Source organism: Phacochoerus africanus, chromosome 6 (assembly GCF_016906955.1).
Source record: "Phacochoerus africanus isolate WHEZ1 chromosome 6, ROS_Pafr_v1, whole genome shotgun sequence".
Taxonomy (NCBI): Eukaryota; Metazoa; Chordata; class Mammalia; order Artiodactyla; family Suidae; genus Phacochoerus; species Phacochoerus africanus.
This window is the reverse complement of record NC_062549.1, coordinates 41,597,998-41,618,581: the sequence shown is the minus strand read 5'-3', so window position 1 is coordinate 41,618,581 and position 20,584 is coordinate 41,597,998. Positions and strand designations below refer to the sequence as shown.

The 20,584-nt window shown below is 44.1% G+C and overlaps 1 protein-coding gene across 2 annotated transcripts; it reads right to left on the bottom strand.

Annotated features, from left to right (window-relative positions):
* Positions 1-749: 749 nt before the first annotated feature.
* Positions 750-19,716, bottom strand: TP53INP1 (tumor protein p53 inducible nuclear protein 1). Of its 2 annotated transcripts, XM_047783580.1 has the most exons (5): positions 19,494-19,716; positions 11,815-12,071; positions 10,712-11,069; positions 7,647-7,684; positions 5,542-5,676 (listed from the first exon to the last, which is right to left on the bottom strand). In XM_047783580.1, exons 2-4 carry the CDS (start codon positions 11,924-11,926, stop codon positions 7,663-7,665), a joined length of 492 nt encoding a protein of 163 aa, XP_047639536.1. In that variant the 5' UTR covers positions 11,927-12,071; positions 19,494-19,716; the 3' UTR covers positions 5,542-5,676; positions 7,647-7,662. The 2 variants fall into 2 exon arrangements, with proteins under 2 accessions (XP_047639535.1, XP_047639536.1); XM_047783579.1 differs by lacking the exon at positions 7,647-7,684 and having other exon boundaries at positions 750-5,676.
* Positions 19,717-20,584: the final 868 nt, after the last annotated feature.

Below are 20,584 nucleotides of genomic sequence, written 5' to 3'. Positions count from 1 at the left end.
GACATGGGAGCTATTCTTTGCACTTCCTGTGCGAGGATTCTGAATGTTTACTGGCCTATTGAAACTAGAGCACCACAGTAGGGGGCATCAGTGGACCTTAATCACGATGTCCATATTGTCCTAAAATGAGATTGTGTCTGCATTTATCTCAGAGAGGGGCCATTAACAATTCACCAAGCTTGCTTTGCCAAGGCTAAGAACCAGTGTATTAAATTCTATATTGGTTTTTTAACAGATTGCCTGGAGGGAAAACATTCTGGCTGAGAGCCGCCTTCAAAGTCATGTTCACATAAATATTCAATTTAGGTGAAAAATTTTAATATGTTAATTTTACACAGGTTTCTAAAACAGTATTTAAAGTACACACGAGGAGTTCCCATTGTGGCACAGCAGAAACAAATGTAACTAGCCACCATGAAGTTAGGGGTTCGATCCCTGGCCTCGCTCAGTGGGTTAAATGATCTGGTGTTGCCATGAGCTGTGGTGGAGGTCACAGATGAGGCTCAGATTCTGTGTTGCTGTGGCTGTGGCATAGGCCAGCTGCTGTAGCTCTGATTGGACCCCTATCCTGGGAACCTCCATACGTCGCAGGTGTAGCCCTAAAAAGCAAATAAAATAAAAATAAAAAAATAAAGTACACACTAAACATATCTTTTGGAGAAGTAAAACTAAAAAGTAAGTATTTAAAGCAAGTTGTATGTAGTTTTAAGACTAATCATCAAAGATAAAATAAGAGACTCTGGCAAATGTGACGTTAAAGGACATTTTATTTACTGACAGATTAAAAACCACAACTCCAGGTAGTGCAAAATACACCGCTGAACCCAATTACAAAGAACTGGTGTTAATACACAATGTTTAAGCAATGCTACACTTATTTTTTGGCAAAGTGCTGTATTGTTTAGTCTGTGTATAAAACTGATCATCTATGAACCAATCAGTATAAAAATTTTCTATAAAAACAGAAAAAAAAATTTAGACAGTGGCTCAAGAAAACAAGCTGCCATGGATGTACAGTATATAACCTAATCAAATGTCCCTTTTGAGTTTTCAAGTTGTTGAAAAAAAAAATAACAAAAAACTGTGTCCAGAAACACATCAAGAAAGTGTATCATACAACCTACAATACTTTTCAGTCTCTAGAACTGATGCCCTGCCCTTAAAAAGCAAACGTGTTCACAATTTAACTTGAGAAAAAAAACCAAAGCCACTTAAAAACAACAACAACACACAAAATTATTGATTAAGGTTCCAAACCTCTGGCGGAAAACACAGCCAAAAAGCAAGCAGAACCACTCATACACACCAACCTGGAAACACACACATCTAACCTCCCCAAGCACTGGTTTGGTTTTTAGAAACCTCAGGCAAATGCAGAGCAAAACTGGGCATTTAACAATTACACCATTGAAAAAATGTTTTAAAGAAAATTCTCAATGATACACAAAACATACACTCCAGCTGCCTTCCTGGAATAGTAACTTCTCTTCCCACAGAAAGGATACTGTTACAAACTGAAAAAGATATTCTTATCTGTTTGTTTTCCAGAACCTCTTTCTCCACCCCCAACCACTGTGATTGGTGTCAAATTTCAAGTGAAATCGGTACATGGCAAGGCTGACACCACTGTATTCTGTACATTTTCTAAATAAAGCATTTTATATAAAACCTTAAGCATTAAAATAAGTAGATAAGGATGCCATTTATAATACATCAACATGGCTGATGGCAGTGAAACCATCCATGATAGTAGCTCAATTTTTTTAAAGAATTTAACTAGTATGTACGAGACTTGCAGAATAAAAGATAACGTTAAGGTAACATTACAAACGTATACTAGTATCTCCAGTACAAGGAGCAGTCTCTTAACTTTTTCTAAAAACAAAAGCTAATAACTTGGAAACTCTTAAACTTTTTCCAACAGTCTATTTAAAATTTAAATGTCTGTCTCCTAGGTGGATCCTTCATGTTTTCGTTTGTTCGTTTCCAACTCAAAGAAAATGAGACTTAGAAAGATAATCGTTTTTGCTCTTTTTTCTTAAGAGTACATGAAGACAGTATATTTCCTTGAGGAGAAAGAGAAATAGCAAAGACACTCAGAGTCAATGAAGACATAAAGATTACAAGCCAGTGTACTACACAGATTTGAGAAGTAAAAACATTAGGCAATGCTGAACGGCCCTCTCAAGTTTTAAGTAAACTGTCATCCCACTAGAATCGAAGTATTGATACAACAGAGAAAGTATGTAAACAAGGACAGTTTCATGGGAACTGAAAAAATGCACAGGAAATCAATGTAAAAAAAGTCCCTGGAACGGTTAAGTAAAAAGTCCAATCACTTTACACCTTCTGCAAAAAAACTCTCCACCCTCCCAACCATATCAACTGCCACGGGAGATAAATAATGGATGGTTGATCTTCGCCTTACCTGGTGCAATACATTATCAAATTAGTTGAGGAAGAAAAAGTAATAAACGTGGGATATCTATTATCAAATGTTTTATTAACCAAAAAACACAAACTTTGAGAACCATGGTACATTATAAAAACTAAGAGACTCACTCATGAAGCACAGCTATGTGTACCACATATTCCAGACTTTTCCCAAGTAACATTCTCTATTATTAGTTTAGAAACAGAGCGCTAAATTCAGAGAGGGCTTATTTCTCACTGCTTAAACTTTTAAGGAATATGCACCGAAGCACATTGTAAACCATCAATATTTACAACAGCAAAAATAATAATTAACTTATAATACGCTACGTTTCAGCCATGTTTCAAAAGAATACTTTACAGGTCAACATCTACTGTGGTGTTGCTGGGCGTGGGTCTTGCACACAGTAGGTCGCTAACAAACACTGAACAACCAAGAACTTCAACTGCATTATGTAACCACTTGCTTCAATTCTTACGTGTGTGAATTTTAGACAGAAATCTTAGATACTGATTACAGAAACCACAGTATGATATCACAGATGGCGTGTGCTAACACTTACCCTGGGGAAAAAAAAAAAAACAAAAAAAACCACCCCAAAGACTGAAGTCATCTGTGTTCCAGGCACAAAGCATAAAAAAGCTTGACCCAAATAAGGCAAACAAAAAGTCAGAAACTGATCAAGATGTAAGTATATTTAAGGTAGCAGGAAAGCTGAAAAAAAAATCATAGGACAAAACACCACTGCAGTTTTACATACAAACCTGTTCGTGCTGCCAAACAAAGGGTCACGGCTGAACTTCTATGGCTCATGAGGTACTAACAACTTGCATTTCATACGTGAAAAAAGAGACCCCTCTGTGTTCAGAGGCTTACATGCAGAAGACATCTAGCTGGTCTGTGCTCACGTCAGCAACATGGGGCCCTTTAACAGTCTTGGTGCCAAACACACACACCTTCACGAAAACGACCTTATCTCCCAACGCAGGTAAACACAAATAGTATAACAAAAGACCTTTTAGCTCAGTTTGACAAAAAACTTGACAGACTTGGCCCCTAATTAGAAAACAAATAAATAAAGGGGGAGTGGAAATGGAAGGGGAATAAGGAGAGAAGGGGGAATCTAGACGCTGGTTCTAAAAAGACCTTCCTGGCCCTTCAGCACAGCCAGTGGAAGAACCACCTGACATCAGCGTCTCACTAAGCTAACTGACCTGCGGATGCCACACACTCCAGTCTGGTCAGAAAAGAGACAGCTCTCCACTTAAAAAGAGTCTCCCAGGGTTCCCTGCCTCCAACTGCTTACAGGGATACTGAAGAATATAATAATACTTCACGCAACTTCCTGCTGCTTTTTCCCTTGACAACACCGTACAGAGGTGTCTGCTTATTTACCTAGGGTTGCAGAGGAGGTGAGAAAATCAGCTATGTGATTATGAAGGCGATAACGACTGCTCTACCTGTAGAACGTGCTTTGGACTGTACATGAGTTTAACTTCATTTCAGAGGAAGCTGTGAGCGTGCAGAGGGCTCAGCCAAACCCATCACCGCTGCTTAAAAAAAAATAAAATAAAAAATAAAGTGACTGGCTAGAGGTAAGGAAATAGATTTTTCTGCATCGAGTTAACTGGCCTCTGTGTGAACCGAACCCTGTACCCTGGCCTCATTAGCACCAACACTTTGAAGAACAGCACTCTGTGGCAGCAAAGCCACCACAGGCCCCACTCCCACCGCTAGATTCAGTAGAGAGGCCCTTGGAATTTCACACCGGGTTCAGTTCTGGACAGCCCTCCGGCAAATGAGCACACAGCCCTCACAACAAGGTAGGGTGAGGGAAGTACGCATTACTACGCCCCCGCTGGTGGAGGAAACAGAGGCCAAAGTGGTTCAAGATTTCTGCCTCAAGCCCACGTTAACAGACAAAAATGAAAACAAGGAAGCCGACCTGTCACTCGTCATTTAGATGCTATGGAAAGATGTCACCAGGAATCCCCCTTACCCCTGGCCTGCCACCTGGCAGGACGGGCTCCGTGGCAGAGGATCTGTCACTGTAGCAGACACACAAAGCCACCTCCTTCCCCCTTGGGCAGATACATGAGAAGTCACTCGAGTTGCCCGGACAAGGACTTCTGAATTTACAGCTGATGTGAGGTGGCGAGCGGGCAGAGCTGGCGGGAAAGAATCCGGACAACTTAAATAGTGGACCAAGGGGTTAGCTGTAGACATATGCTTTTCCAAATACAAGGTCACAGGTCTAATTGAAGCCCTCTGCATGTGGGATGAGGGCTTTTGTCCCACGTTGCCCGTAACGTCTGTACCACGTCACACAGTCACGTCGGAATTACTGAATGCACTGTTCACCCACACACTTAATGTACCTGAATTCCCAAGTGAACTGCATGGCAAATCTGGCAAAGAGAACACCCATGCACAGAGAAATATATCAAGTTTTCTTCCAAAAGAAAGTTCGGCCATAATTCCATTATATCCATGGCAACCATCATGTGTTAATGCTCCTGTTAGTGTGTAAAAATGTTTTCATTATATACAGAGAAGATTATCAAGTACTGGTCAATAAAGTGTATGGCTGACCCTGAGAATAAAGTTCTGTTTCCTCAGAAGATTGATTAATACCGAATAAAATGAAATTGAAAAGATGCCTAGTCTCGTACTTGGGAAGAAATGTCTTTAAATTGCTAATTCATGTACATCTTAATAGATTTAAAGACATCCCCAAACACTGTAAATTGTACTGATATGTTTCCAAAAATATTCTGAAGAAATGTACAAAAAAAGTAAAGGTTAAGAGCAAGGCATTAGGTGATACACAGCATGTAAATCTGGCTTTCAAGATAGTGTCTAAACACACTGATCAAACTCTATGATTGGTCATCAGTTGGCTGTAAAGAGACAGCGTCGCCATCGCCCATCCACACACATCCACACACATCGGCACAAACCAAGAGAAAGGAACCAACCACACTTGAAATTCTTAGTAATTGTACTGACGTGGGCAGGGCTGATGGACAGCCCAGCCGTTGTGCTTTACTTGCCGGGAATGGCAATCCCTGGTAAGGTTTTGGCGACGAAGGCTATTTCTGTTCAGAGACTGTCTTTCACTGTGTTCTTTTATCCACTGGGAAGGGCGCAAGCTCTTGGGTTGTTCCAGAAAAGCTGTATGAGCAGCAAGAGCTGCAACGTAGCAGTGAATGTGCTGTTGCACTTCATTTTGAGCTTCCACTCTGGAACAGAAAGAAACGGGGATACATTAGGTCACAGGGTATATAGTATCAGTGAAACTGAAAAAGCTACTTAGCAATTCAGTTTGCCCCGCTAATCTGTCTATGACTCAAGGAGAGCTGAGTGTCTCACGGCTGACAGGCAAGTCTGTATTTTGTGACCACATTTTGTGGTTAAGGGTAGAAAGGAGAAGCCAACTTTCAATCGAAATATGCCACAGCATCCACAGGTGGTTAATTAAGTGGACTGTATTAAAAAAAAATGCTTTGCACTTTGAGTGGATTTCAATTACACACCCAATACATTTATATAAGCTTTCCTGGGAGGGGAACTAACATTTATTGAATATCTGCATTTGCCAACCATTTTTGCCAACATTATGTATTTTCATTCTCACCAAAGCCCTAAAAGGAAACTACTTTAATTCCCAGATTTTACTGATCAGAAAATTCAGGCTCAGAGATGTTAAGGTCACAACCATTAACTGCCTGAACCAAGGTTCTGATACAGGTCACAATCTGCAGACCATGGTTACAAGGCAGGAGTGATACTGATGCACTGGGCCAATGGCACCTGCACAGAAGTTCCCTGTCTATAAATAAAATGTTTGAGGAACAAGCTTTATATCTGTATTGAACGGAAACATGCATAAGGAAATTCTACTCATATAAAATTTTTCTTGCTAAGAAGCTATCTGCTTATTATAGAAGACAACTCTAAGTTTTAAATTATATCACAACAGGACATGTATTGGAATAGCATTTGCCCAGCCATGTAATAAAAACCCTTGAAGAACACATAATCTTAAAATATGGCAACAAACCATATAATTATGTTTTCTATGTTAAAAACTAATCAAATAGATCTAAACTGTTAACATATAACAAAGAACTTTTGATGTTTTGTATTTTGGTTGTTTTTGTTTTGGGGCTGCACCTGCTGCATATGGAAGTTCCCAGACTAGGGGTGGAATCAGAGCTGCAGCTGCTGGCTTAAGCCACGGCCACAACAATGCTGTGGATCTGATCTATGTCTGCAACCTATGCTGCAGCTTGTGGTAACGCTGGATCTTTAACCCACTGAGTGAGGCCAGGGATCAAACCCACATCCTCATAGACACTATGTTGGGTTCTTAACCTGCTGAGCTACAACGGGAACTCCAGAAGAACTCTGAGATTTTTAAGGGTTATTTTACACAGGAAAAGCAGTTTATACATGCTGCCCATGATCACTAGAGGAAAACGCAAACAATTATCTTTTAACATATTGTTTTTATGAAATAGAATTAAAGCAAATTACATTAAGAAACTAAGAGAGGGAGTTCCCATAGTGGCTCAGCAGAAATAAACCTGATTAGTATCCATGAGGATGTGAGTTTGATCCTTTGCCTTGCTCAGTGGGCTAAGGATCTGGCACTGCCATGAGCTACAGTGTAGGTCACAGATGCAGCTTGGATCTGGAGTGGCTGTGGCTGTGGTGTGGGCTGGCAGCTGTTGCTCTGATTTGACCCCTTAGCCTGGGAACCTCCATATGCCACACATGTGCCCCCCCCCCAAAAAAAGAAAGAAACTAATAGCAGTTAAAATACAGTAGCTTTTATTGTTTTATTATTTTTTAAATTAAGGTATAGTTGATTTACAATTTTGTGCCAATTTCTGCTGTACAGCAAAGTGACTCAAGATACACATTTTTTAAAAATATTACTTTCCATCATGGTCTATCCCAGGAGATTGGATATATTTCTTTGTGCTATGCGGTAGGACCTCATTGCTTATGCATGCTAAATGTAACAGTTTGCATCTGCTAACCCCAAACTTTCCATCCATCCCACTCCCTCCCCCCACCCCCTTGGCAACCACAAGCCTGCTCTCCGTGTTGAGACAGTGGCTTTTAAAAGGTGGTGCTTGAGTCCTTCACCTCCCTGCTCAGACTGATAACACATACCACACAGTCTCAAAGGGAACATACTTACTCTGTGCCAGTGAGTCTTATAAGCAGCTTTTCCTGGCCCTACAATGTTAAATGGTGAACTATTAAATCACTAGTAAGGTTTAAAATGCTATTTAATTTTACTGTTAGGATGCGACTGACTCTTCTTTATTATAACTGGCTTACTCGAGGTCATTAAAGGCACAGGTATTACTTAATTTAAGATGATGATTGCACATAAACTTCACAAACAGTATTTATAAAGGCTAAAATGCAATAAAGTACATATTCTGAAGCCTATCTTTAATTATAAAGCACCTTACTTTTAGGTGCTTTATGGTAATCTCTCCAAGGATAGACAGGATGGAAACAATCTAACTTTTGAAAGATACATGATTTATTTCTTGCTCAGAAAATACAGACATTTTTACCACAGAGCCATTCTCCTAATTTTGGTAAAATCTGAATTCTATCTTGATTTCGTGGGTCTTTCTCCTAAGAATTTCAAATCCAAAAATAAGGATGTTAAAAAAAAAAAAATTTTAGTTCCTATAGAACTATAATAAATTTGTAGTACTTTCTTATGTTCAGAAATCATTCAAATAAAATTGGGTTCATCTGATCCTTTATATATGTTTAACTACTCTATGTGTTATATTAAAACATAAAACAAGACACAAAAACAAACGTGATATAAAAAAATGAACATTCTCATTGCATCAAAACTGCAAACACATAACCAGATACAGGCCAAGGTTCTGAACTGGAGGTTGGTTTGGACAAACTAGAGGAAATATTCTGGGCTCTCATAGGCAAATCTGGGTAGGGTTTATGTGGTTGATGAAGAGAAATTTTACTGGGAAAAAAAAAAAAAAAAGGTAGAGATCATTGCCTAAGGAAGCAGATTATAAAACAGTACATATAGGAGTTCCCGTCGTGGCTCAGTGGTTAACGAATCCGAAGCGGAACCATGAGGTTTGAGGTTCGATCCCTGGCCTTGCTCAGTGGGTTCAGGATCCAGTGTTGCCGTGAGCTGTGGTGTAGGTAGCAGATGCGGCTCGGATCCTGAGTTGCTGTGGCTCTGGTGTAGGCTCTGATTCGACCCCTAACCTGGGAATCTCCATATGCCGCGGGAGTGGCCCTAGAAAAGGCAAAAAGATCAAAAATAAAATAAAATAGTACAAACAGATTGAGCCCATTTGGGTTAAAAATGGTGTATATGCTTGTGCAGGGATACATCCAGAAAAGACAATCTAGAAGGATAAGCCTTAGGGTCTTCACAGACGCCATCTCTTGGTGGGGAGAATGTCATTTAAGATTTAAAAATTTTTGCATTTTCTAGTTTTCTACGGTGTGTGTATACTGTTTCTGTAATAATAATACGTTGTTCACAAAGCTGCTGAACATATATATGTACACACACACACGTTACTGAAACGTACACATACAAATGCCAGTAAGTGCAAAGTGGCTATGAATCGCCCCAAATTTTTGAGTGGAATTCCTCAGAGGTGAGACCAAAATCAGGTGGGAAGAATGTCTAAGAACTGAAGAGACTGATCTGAATCCACTAAAAAGCAATTAAATCAGTACCACTTCCAACAAATTGTATTTTAAACTTTTGTGGGAAGACCTGAAACATTAACCTCTGGATAAACTTATAGTACAGAATAAAGTGCCAGTGAAAGTAACATTCCCCATCAAAGATCCGGTAGAAAGCCTGGGGAACTATATAAGCAAATTGTTTTTCAACTGGGTACAAGCGCACATTTAACCTCACTTGAGATCATCTACAGTATTGAGACTCAAGAGAGCAACAAACTCTGGTAAAGCTAAAAAATTAATGACCTTGCTGGGCTTTGTTTATATTGGGCAAACAGGAAATAGTAGGAGGTACGTACAATGGTCTAGTGAGTAGAGTCTGAGCCTGAACAATCCAAAAACAGGCCTTTTGGGAGTTCCCGTCATGACTCAGTGGTGCCAAGCGTGACTAGTATCCACGAGGATGCAGGTTTGATCCTTGGCTTCGCTCAGTGGGTTAAGGATCTGGTGTTGCTGTGAGCTGTGACATAGGTCCCAGATGTGGCTCGGATCTGGCGTTGCTGTGCCTGTGGTGTAGGCTGGTGGCTACAGCTCTGATTCAACCCCTGGCCTGGGAACTTCCATATGCCCCAGGTGTGGCCCTAAAAAGACAAAACAAAACAAAAAACAGGCCCTTTGGAGGATGGCACTAACCACAGGAATATTGTGACTACTGCCAAGAACCCAATTCACCTGTACCCCTGACAGGTATTAAGGGAACTAAGTCAGTGCGGGCATCCTTGAAATACTTTAATACCATATGGACTCTTCCATAAACATGCAAACATTCCACAAACTAGCTGGACTTTGAGTCAATTAACACGGCCATGGGCTTTATTTTAGCGGGTTGGAGCAATCTTGAATATAGTCCCTGGATAAAGGCCACAGACTCTCTGTAAGTTCATTCGGAAACACAGCACTGACCAGGCACTGTCCTCGAACATTTCCAGGCCCTCAACCCTACCAGCCCTTCAAGCAGAGCCTTTCAGACCGCTCAGGATACCCACAAAACACTGTTTGAATGAAATCTTTGCTCTGTAAGGCAGAAAACAACGTTTTGGTCAAACTGCCATTTTATCTCATCCTTAAGATTCCTTAGGTTTTCAAGGTTAAGTGCTATTTGATGTGACCTAGTTAGGACTACTTGGAAGAAAATAAGAGATTTAATTGAAAATATACTATTTTGTCAAATTTGAAACCTCCAAAAATCCAGGCTATAAAATGCCAGAGTTGCATTCTAAGATTGTAGCAGAAATGCCTGTCTTTTCTTTCCATTCAGTAGCAGATATTACAAATGAGACAGCGTGCCATCAGATAACTGGGGTCATGCTGTAACTTGCTTTTTCTGAAAATCTAAAGTGAACACGTTTTTCGTGTCTTCAACCACCTTGTGCACTATGTACGCACTTTCTTAAATCTCTAACAAGACCACTTTGCATCTTCGAAAAACCCCACTCTGACTTTTTGTAGCAGACATGAATACAATGTATGCTTTTAAAGAGACGTTCTGTGGAGAGACGAACGTACCTGGGACTACCTGGGTTATGAAATTCCTCAGTCCCACAGTGGGCCTCGCTGAGGTTGGGGCAGGAGTTGTGCACGGCGTAGACAGACATGCTGGGATGTTCGATGAGAAGGTTTTCCATAGGACTGGTTTCCACCTTGATAGTGGTTAAGCCACCTGCAGTAAAACACGGGGGAGGGGTGATAAACCAGCTCTCTTCCATGGGACAGGACTCAAACTGGAGGAAGCAGGAATCACTTGGGTCAGCTAGGCACTCAAGAGATGCAGGTAAACAGGAAAAGACGGAAGGGTGCTCTGCAGGTGACTCTTCGCTGATGTCTTCCTCCTCGTCTTCTGCTGCTGAGAAGCCAGTGCAAGTGTCTGGATCGTGGTCCACACGCATTGTTGGAGTCCCATGGGATATGAGTGTCACAATGGTATCACATCAGAGCACAGAAAAAGAAGAGATGATACTGTTAGCTGATGCTCACATTCTTCCCTTTATTTTCTTAAATTTTTTTTTAAAATTTTTTGACCACATCCACGGCATGTGGAAGCTCCCCATCCATGGATGGAACCTGCGCCACAGCAGCAACCTGAGCCGTTGCAGGGACAACGCTGGATCCTCAACCCACTGCGCACTAGAGAATTCCTTTCCTCCCTTTACTTGGGTCAGAAACAAAACCACTTCTACTCATGCATAATGACTATAATATAATTTCTGAGCATCAAGTATGTGTGTGCATGCGTGGTGGGGGTGGGCTGTATCACTGTATGAGATGGATGATGTTGGCTTTCCAGGAACAGATTTTAAGACTGTTTCTATTCTACTGAGTAAACATATAGTGAGCCAGATGGGTTACTGCTTGTCTAGAGTGAGGGTTTCCTACTAAAGCGGCTCTGATTTGATCAAGAGTTGCAAAACTGGAAATTCTGAAGTCCGTCAATCAATTCCGCTGACTGATCATCTGGCACAGAATGTTTCCTGCAGGCTTTTTCGGACAAATTCTTTTTTCTTTACTTTTAAGGCTTAAAAATTTTCAGGGTCACTGATTGACTTATGCAAAAACCAGATGCAAGAGTTTCCACTTTTGCTGTGCTGAGTAACGGCTAAGTATACCCTTACCTATGAAGTCAACGAGAATCCATTCATCATCTTCTTTCTCACTAAATTCTGGTTCTGGGTTGGAAGAAGTATTGACTTCACCCACAAACATTTTATTCAGTCTCTGGAACATTGTTAAGGCAAGATTGAGACTTTGGCTGGATGGCTTTATAGCTGAGATTTCAAAAACCTGTCTTCAGTCAGCCTGACGGCACTGACAGGGGATAAAGTGCACAAGGTGCTTGTTCAACTTAGGCGAGAGGCAAGAGTCATTATCCCTAAAATAAAACAGAAAAGGAAGGTTACTTCAAATCAGCATCTGTCTATGTAGCATGTGTATGTGGTTTTACGACACACACATATCCCCACCCTGAGAAGAAAAGCATGTGCCTTAGCCCATACCTATGGCTTTTCCCTTCCTGTAGGACTCAAACACAAGAAATGCAGTATTTCTTACAAGCATCATGAATAGAGCACTCAAATGCAACCTGTAAGCATCTCAAAATGTGCAATGAGAGGGAAGGACTTGGTTCTTTTTCACATCTGTGCTTTTATAGGAAGGGATAAATCTGAATAATGTATTTCAAGCTGAAATACTATTCTGTAAGTAGAGCAAAAACTAGATTTTTTTTTTTTATGCTTTTTAGGGCTGTTCCCAAACTCTCAGCAAGTTCTGTTGATTCCAGCTGCTGATGTGGCTTGAATCTGCCTACTTCTCTCCACCTCTCTCACCGTAGCTGAAGTCACCTGGTGTCTCTCTGGACTTTGCCAATCACCACTTCACAGACGGTCTCCCTGATCCTACCCTGGTAAAATGAGATAGTGCAGTAACCCACCTAACAAGGCACTTGATACAAAGTTTTCAGTCAATGTCAACTATCATGGAAGTTCCCAGGCTAGAGGTCCAATCGGAGCCACCCCAATGCTGAATCTGAGCCGCGTCTGCGACCTACACCACAGCTCACTGCAACACTGGATCCTTTACCCACAGTAAGGCCAGGGATCAAACTCGCATCCTCATAGATACTAGTCGGATTCGTTTCTGCTGCACCACAACAGAAACTCCCAGCAAAAACTAGATATTAACAATCAGAAGCTGCCAAATGAACTCAGCAATAGTGCTCAGTGACCACTATTACACGAGGCCCTCAGCATTCCCTGGCATTTTCTCTTCTGCTCTGTTCTTGTACAGGACTGTAAGCACTAATTACATTTAAAAAAACTAATTACATTTAAAATATGTGAGTATAGCATACTTTGACTTCGAAACAATTCCTACAGCCATCGAGGAGAAATGCACACTGTAGAAAATTGAGGGGGACAGCAACTAGAACCGGAAACAACCATGGTGCCTGGGCTCAAATTCTGGCCCCGCTGCTTGTGCCCTACAAGAGTAAGGAAGTCACACTACCTCAGTGGTTGACAATAGTTCCACCTCACGGAGTTCTGGTGAGTTCTAAATGAGGAACACGAGCTTCATCTGATAATTTTTTATTTTTTATTTTTTTTTAGGGCTGCACCTGCGGCTTATGGAAGTTCCTGGGCTGAATCAGAGCTGCAGCTGCCAGCCTACACCGCAGCCACACCAGATTTGAGCCACATCTGCCACCTACACCGCAGCTTGTGCAACGCCAGACCCTTAACCCACTGAGGGAGGCCAGGGATGGAACCCGCATCCTCATGGGTATTAGTCATGTTCTTAACCCGCTGAGCCACAACAGGAACTCCCCAGCCTCATCTGATCTTATTCCAGAGTTCCAGATTTATATATCCACTTCTCCCTGGTTACCTGATGGGCATGTGCTAAAACACAGCCAAGAGATTGTTTGGTTTCTCACCCACATTCTCAGGCATACCTTCCTTCTTAGGAAGGAGTCAAAGCAGCATCCAGCAGTTATTTAAGCCAAAAACCTCGCTATTATGCTTGACTCCTTTTGATCCTTTGATCCTCCCTCTTACTCTGCCCCTAACCCCACATCCAAACTCTCAGCAAGTTCTGTTGATTCCAGCTGCTGATGTGGCTTGAATCTGCCTACTTCTCTCCACCTCTCTCACCGTAGCTGAAGTCACCCGGTGTCTCTCTGGACTTTGCCAATCACCACTTCACAGATGGTCTCCCTGATCCTACCCTTGCAAGATGAGCTAGTGCAGTAACCCACCTAGCAAGGCACTTGGTACAAAGTTTTCAGTCAATGTCAACTATTATGCTACAAATATTTACTGAGCATCTATTATGCATCAGGCCCAGTGCAGGGGACAGAGCAGTGCAGGAGGCTCTCCTATGGCGAGTGCAACACCCCGCTGTGATGAGTGCCAAGTGGGGAGAAGTACTGAGTGTTCCTCGGATCCACAGAGTCAGAGCTCAGGGGAGGATTCCTGCAGTCAATGTCTTTAACTTTGAATGGCTGACAAGGTCAGGAATGGAGCAAGGAGGAGAAAGAACGCTGTAGAAACGTGAAGAGGGAGAATGTGGCACCTTCCGTATGGTGTAAGATCTAGGCAGATGGTTGTGAGAGTAGGCTCGGGGGCTAAGCGAGAACCAGATCCTGGAGGACCTCATAAGCCAGAAGGGAAGGAGAGGGCAAAAGTCAAGGATGCCCCAGATTTCAGCTTGGCTAACTGAGGGGATGGTGGGACGGTTCAGTGGAACAAGAACACTGCCGTGGTGCAGGTGGAGCATTCTGGGCACGTGGAATTGGGGAAATCTGCAAGTCCTGTGCCGGGGACGTCTAGAAGGCAGCTGAATACAAGGCTTTGCAGTTCAGGAGCATGGTGTCAGCTAGGGGCAGAGATGTGGGAGTTGTTAACACAAAGGGGATGACAGGAATCACAACAGTGGGGGAGACCATCCAAGGAGCATGAGTCTCGAATCTCTAACTTCAGACTCTTGACATTCCACTTTCAAAACAATCATCTTTAGCTATACATGTGGTTAGAATCTGCAGCTGATGAGACTCCTGGTCCAATTCTGTATGTGCAAAGTGGACCGCTGCAACTGTCTGGCAAGCTTCTACCAGTGTGTAGTGCTATAACTGTGCATCCAAAAAAATGACATTGGAACACTTTTGTGGTCACGATCTGTCATCCTCGACCATTAATTATGAAAATCGGGTAAACAGGAAGTGTCACTTGCATAACCAGTCTTCCTGAAACCCTTCTGGAAAGCAACATGGCCAAGTCATGAAATCTGGAGCTCGAGTATGACAACTCAGGGAGCTTTATTTATGGTCTATGGAAGAGCTCGAGTATGACAACTCAGGGAGCTTTATTTACGGTCTATGGGCTGTGTCACTGGCTTGACTTATATCCCAAAAGATGAACTATCAGTAAGGGCTAACGGGGTAAAGGTTTTGAGCATATAAACTGGGAGGGGAAAAAGACATTTTCAAAAGCTCTCCTCTGTTTCTCTTAAATTATGGAGGCCCTAAGTACAATTCTGTTGGGAGAATCCCAGTTCTCCAGAGAACAGGGCTGGACTTGGGCCCTGAACCAGCGAGGAAGCTGGAGCTGCTGGATGGGGAGGGAGCACCCCATGGGGAATCCTTGCTTGTCCTGAATGAGTGCCTTGTCCCCTGTGATGCCACATGAGGTAAGTCACTGGGGCCCGGGCCAGATAAGTGGCAGCTATTAGGCAGAAAACATGCTATGGGGCGGGGGTGCACTGTGGTTTGGCAAGCTGCAAGCTCCTAAATGCAAAATGCCCCCCTCTGGCTACCGCTCCAAAACCATGGGCCGCTTATGCCTGGAACATACACAGCTCTGCCACAGGAAAGGTGTCTCTGGAGGAGCTTTCAACAGGGCAACACAAGTCAACCTTCTTTTGGTTTCTCCAAGTGAGGTTAGTCTAACTTTGCAAAGCTTCTTTGGCCCTGCTCTCTGTAGCTGTCACAAAGACAAGGAGCTGTTGGAGAGATCCAAAACACTAAAGCTGTTTAGGGAGGCACATTAGAGGAACGAACATTTGAAATGCAACTAGTGTGACCAAGAAACGAATTCTGTAGCCTTATTTAATTTGCAATATGTTAGGTTAGATAAAGCATATTAATAAAAGGAGGGAGTTTCCATTGTGGCTCAGTGGGTTAAGAACCTGACACTGTCTCTCTGAGGATGTGGGTTTGATCCCTGGCCTCGCTCAGTGGGTTAAGGATCCAGGATTTCCGCAAACTACAGTGTAGGTTGCAGATGTGGCTTGGATCTGGTGCTCCCAAGGCTGTGCCCTAGGCCTCAGCTGCAGCTCCGATTTGACCCCGAGCCCAGACAGTTCCATATGCCACAGGTGTGGCCCTAAAAAGAAAAAAATAAATTAATTTCACCTGTTTCTTTTTCCTTTCATGTTACTAGAAAATTTAATATACATATATAGCTCACATTACACATTTTCTATTGGACAAATGCTGTTCCAGATAAATCTAATGTCTTGATGTCCCTACCAAGTCACTGCTACTCTTGACCTTGGCTCCAGCCCAGGAATGGAGGCTGGAGCTGGTTCTATGTGGAGCTAAAAGGCAAAGCAGAACTTCAGACTTCACTCCTCACCACACAGCGCTGACTTTCTGATATTCGCAACTCAGAGACAATGATAAAACTAAAGCGAAAATTCCAGAGAGGCCTACCAGGACAAATTTACAAATACAGTTCTGGAATTCAGCAAAGAGGTAGGGGAATCAAGCCTGGTGGGGTGGCACTGCTATTCTTCCTGGCATCTGCAAGCTCCACGATCTCACTCTAGAGGAGAAAAGAAACAGTGTCTGGGCCCCAGCATTTAAAGAAGGCAGCTTGGAGTTCCCATGGTGGCTCAGATGTTAACGAATCCAACTAGGAACCATGAGGTTGTGGGTTCGATCCCTGGCCTCACTCAGTGGGTTGAGGACCCGGTGTTGCCATGAGCTGTGGTGTCGACCTGGCATTGCTGTGGCTCTGGCATAGGCTAGCGGCTACAGCTCCTGTTCGACCCCTAGACTAGGAACCTCCATATGCCGTGGGTGTGGCCCTGGAAAAGACAAAAAAATAAAAATAAATAAATAGATAAAGAAGGCAGCTCTGTCCCTTCTCTGCTTGGCTCAAAAAAACCTCCATCCCTCCCTTAGAAATGTCTTACTATAAAACAAATCAAATCACATTACAGAAATTTTAGAAGATGAATAAGGAAAATAGTTCTTACTCTACGTTTTGTTGCCATTATTGTTAGTATAGTGTACATTTTCTTCTATACATGCTTCTTTTTATAACTGTAGACTAATGCATGCACAACTTTGTATCCTGCTTTATTATTTTATCAGCAATGTTTTCACATTGCTTGAGTAGGAATGCTCCATACTTATGGGGTTGAGCATTCTAGTTTGAGAACTTAGAAAAGGAGTTATCAGTCTGGAAGAGCTGGTTAGTATGATTTATTTTCTCATTTTGGAGACAAGCAACCAACCTAGAGGCAGCACAACTCTGGAATTAGCCTGCTCTGTTTGAAATATTGACTCTGCTCCTTAAGAGTTGTGTGTACTTATATAGCAACTTCTTGGTGCCTCAGTTTTCTCATCCCTAAAATGGGGAGGGCAGTGCCAATGTGAGGATTAAATATGTATCACTTAGAAGAGTCTGACATACAGCAGGCACCCAGTAAATATTAACTACAAGTTCACTTCAGACCAGTTGGATGACTGATCTAGTCACTTAGCATCTTTGGGTCTGAGTGTTTTTATCTGCAAAATGTTTACTGCTACAATTTACTGAATGCTTACTGCATGTGACAGACTCGAGGTATCTGTTTGTTCCATCTGACTAACAGAGAAACTGAGGCTCAGAAATTAAGTAATTTGCTCCAAAGTAACAGAGCTGGTCAGGGGGCAGGACCAGCATTAGAGCATAAGTCTGGTTCTGAGTACCTCGCTCCCAGGTTGCCCCCCACCCGTACCCCAGGATTTCTCAGGCTCCTTCAGCCTCAACTCTGGCTTTATGAACTTCAGGGAACAGCACTTTTCAGTCGGTTCTGGTTGCCAGTAGGAGGCTCCAAAAACAACATTTTAAACTAAAAAAAAAAAAAAAAAATCCCACAACTTTGATGATTTAACTTCTAACTATGGGTACAGCTGTGGCTTACTGACAGTTTCGAAATATCAGGTGGCTAAACGAACACATCATCATCATCAAAAAACAGCCTCAAAATGATCTTTCTATTCCACCCTCTCTCACTAGTTCAGAAAAATGTGCTAATTCAAAATAATTTTGAATCAATTTTAAGCTGTAGAAAAACGAAGCCAAGAAAGTTGTCTTTGCTTGTTCCCCTCTACTCAGCCTATTTCACTAGCTACAAGGGGGTTATTCTCCCCGGGATCCACCAGGGTCGGCCCAAAGGCTGAATGACAGTGGACAAAGACAGCAATAAGTGGTAATTCATAGCCTGTTAACTTTTAATTTTGAAAGTGGAGCAGTTTCCAAGAGAACGATGAGGAAGCAATCGATGAAGTATTCACAGAAAAGGAACAAAAGACAGGATACAAAAACAAATGAGACCTTGGTCATGGAAATTAGTAAGGTCCTGATTCCAGGCAGGAGCCTTAGACAATTATGCTGCTGGTTCAGGATTACAGTGGCTGTGATTTAAAAGCAAACGCTTCCCAGGGATTGTCACATTTGCAATGAAAAAATACATTTCACTTAGCAAACAAGTGATTTGAAGATCTTGGGGCACCTGATTATTAACTGTTCACTTTCCATTCCCCTTTCCCCAAACTACTTTGAATGATGGAAGTGGCGTGGGGGCGTGTGTGTGTCCCTATCTACTCTAAATTGGAATTAACTCAGAAGATAATGAGCAGATGTAATTAGGAAATACAATAAAAATAAGGAATCCCCACATAAAATTCATCTGCAACTACTAAAAAGAAACGCCAGGTCCTTTTAACTGGCTGTGTGGCCTTGAGTAGGTTACTTAATCTCTCTGGGGCCTCAAATTTCCTATCCATAAGATAATACAGCCTACTTCATAGGATTACTGTGGCAATCAATTGGGATAAGGCAGGTATATGGCACATAATAAGCACTCAATCAGCGGGAGTGATCAAAACGATGAGGATTTTAATTCTGATGGGCAACCTCAAAAAGTGATGTGTAAGGTCAGGCAGGGTCAAGGGACACGCAAAGGACAGGAGGACCCTAAGGTCGCCAGGTAAGATTCCCGGAGCCGCTGCACTACCGAGCGCGACCCAGCGCTGGGAGGGCTGCTGGCGGGGCGGCGGCCGCAGCGACGCGGGACTGGAGAGCTACGTCCCCGGGCGGCGGCCGCGTTCGCTCCTCCGGACCCCGGGGCTCCGAAGCCGAGTCGCGAGCGGACAGCCGCAGTCCGACAGCGGAGGGCAGCAGGAGGAGGAGGAGATGTGGAAGGGAGTGAGGAGGAGGAGAGAGGAGGTCCCGCCGAGGCCAAGAAAACAGGCCACGCTCGGGGGAGGAGGCAGAAACCAAACACCCAACCGCCGCCCCACGCCCGGGCTTGGCCGGTCCGTGTCTGCACGGCCGCCTCCTCCCGCACCCCAGGTCCGCCGAGGGTCCACCGAGGGGGTGGGCGTCCGGCCCGCGGCGGCTGCAGAGGCCGGGAGCGCAATGACGGCTGCTCGCGAGCCGGCCCGAGAGCAGGGCGCGCGGGCCAGGCAGCGCCGCGGGGCGGCGGGGAGCGGGCGGCCCTGGACGCCGGCCCCACCCGCACTTACTTGGGCCCGACCTGCGGCGGGACGGTGGCGAAGGCAGCGGGCGCCCGGCTTGGCGGGGCTTGGCGGGGACCGGCGCGCTGGCGGTTCGGGGCGGCTGAGGTAGCTGCGGCTCCCGGACGACGGGCGCGGGGCTCGGAGCCGGTCCAGCCTTCCTGTGGCCACACCGCTGGCCGCCGCCGGCCCTTCTCGCTCCTTTTGTTGTTGTGCAGCCTCGGAACAGCTGATCCGCCGCTGCGCCCGCCCGCCCGGCCGCCCCGCCCCGGGGCCGCGCCAGGCCCGGCCCACCAATCGGCGGCGCAGGGGCCCCGGGGCCGCCCTGCGAGAGGTTGTCACTAACGCACGTGACCTGGCGCCAAGCCGGCCGATGCTCTTGAGTTAGAAACAAGCCCGGGCAACAAAGCCCGGGCGCCGATGGGAGAGTAGGGGGGCGAGCGGAAGGGAGGGAGCAGGGGTGGGGGTGCGATGGGGACTGGCACTGGAGCGACTGGGAGAGAACAGAGGAAGGGCTGGGGCTGAACCGAAATGGGAACCTGCAGGAGTGTGAAGACAACTGGAACCGATGGGCGAGAGGAAGAGCCCTGACCTCAGCTGACCCTTTGGCCAAGTGAGAGGCCGAGTGTTTGGGGTACAAAGGCTCACAAAGCTTTTTTTGCTGTGAGGGGAAAATTAGGGGCGTTGAGAGTGATGGAGGCGAAGATCCCAAGAGACCACTTCAGGCCAGTATACGGGTAAAATCGTGGACGTGGTGCTAAGGCAGGGCCACCTAACCTTTTGGCCTTCTTTGGAAGGAAAGTTTAGATTCAGGTATAGGAATGCCGCCCACCCAATATCTTTTTTTTTTTTTTTTTTCTTTTTAGGGCCACATCCATGGGGCATATGGAAGTTCCCCGGTTAGGGGTCAAATTGAGGCTACAGCTGCCAGTCTATACCACAGCCACAGCAATGCAGGATCCCAGCCATGTCTACTACCTACTCCATAGCTCAGCAATGCAGAATCGCCGACCCACTGAGCGAGGCCAGGGATTGAACCCACATCCTCATGATGTGGATTTAATTCCACTGTGTCACAACAGGAACTCCCCAACCTTCTT

Excerpts from the sequence above, each read along its gene's own strand:
- TP53INP1 (XM_047783579.1), bottom strand. The coding sequence starts at position 11,926 with ATGTTCCAGAGACTGAATAAAATGTTTGTGGGTGAAGTCAATACTTCT. Across the intron at positions 11,070-11,814 it reads GATTCTCGTTGACTTCATAG|ACACTTGCACTGGCTTCTCA; the intron begins GTAAGGGTATAC and ends ACCACGATCCAG. Across the intron at positions 5,677-10,711 it reads CATAACCCAGGTAGTCCCAG|AGTGGAAGCTCAAAATGAAG; the intron begins GTACGTTCGTCT and ends TTTCTGTTCCAG.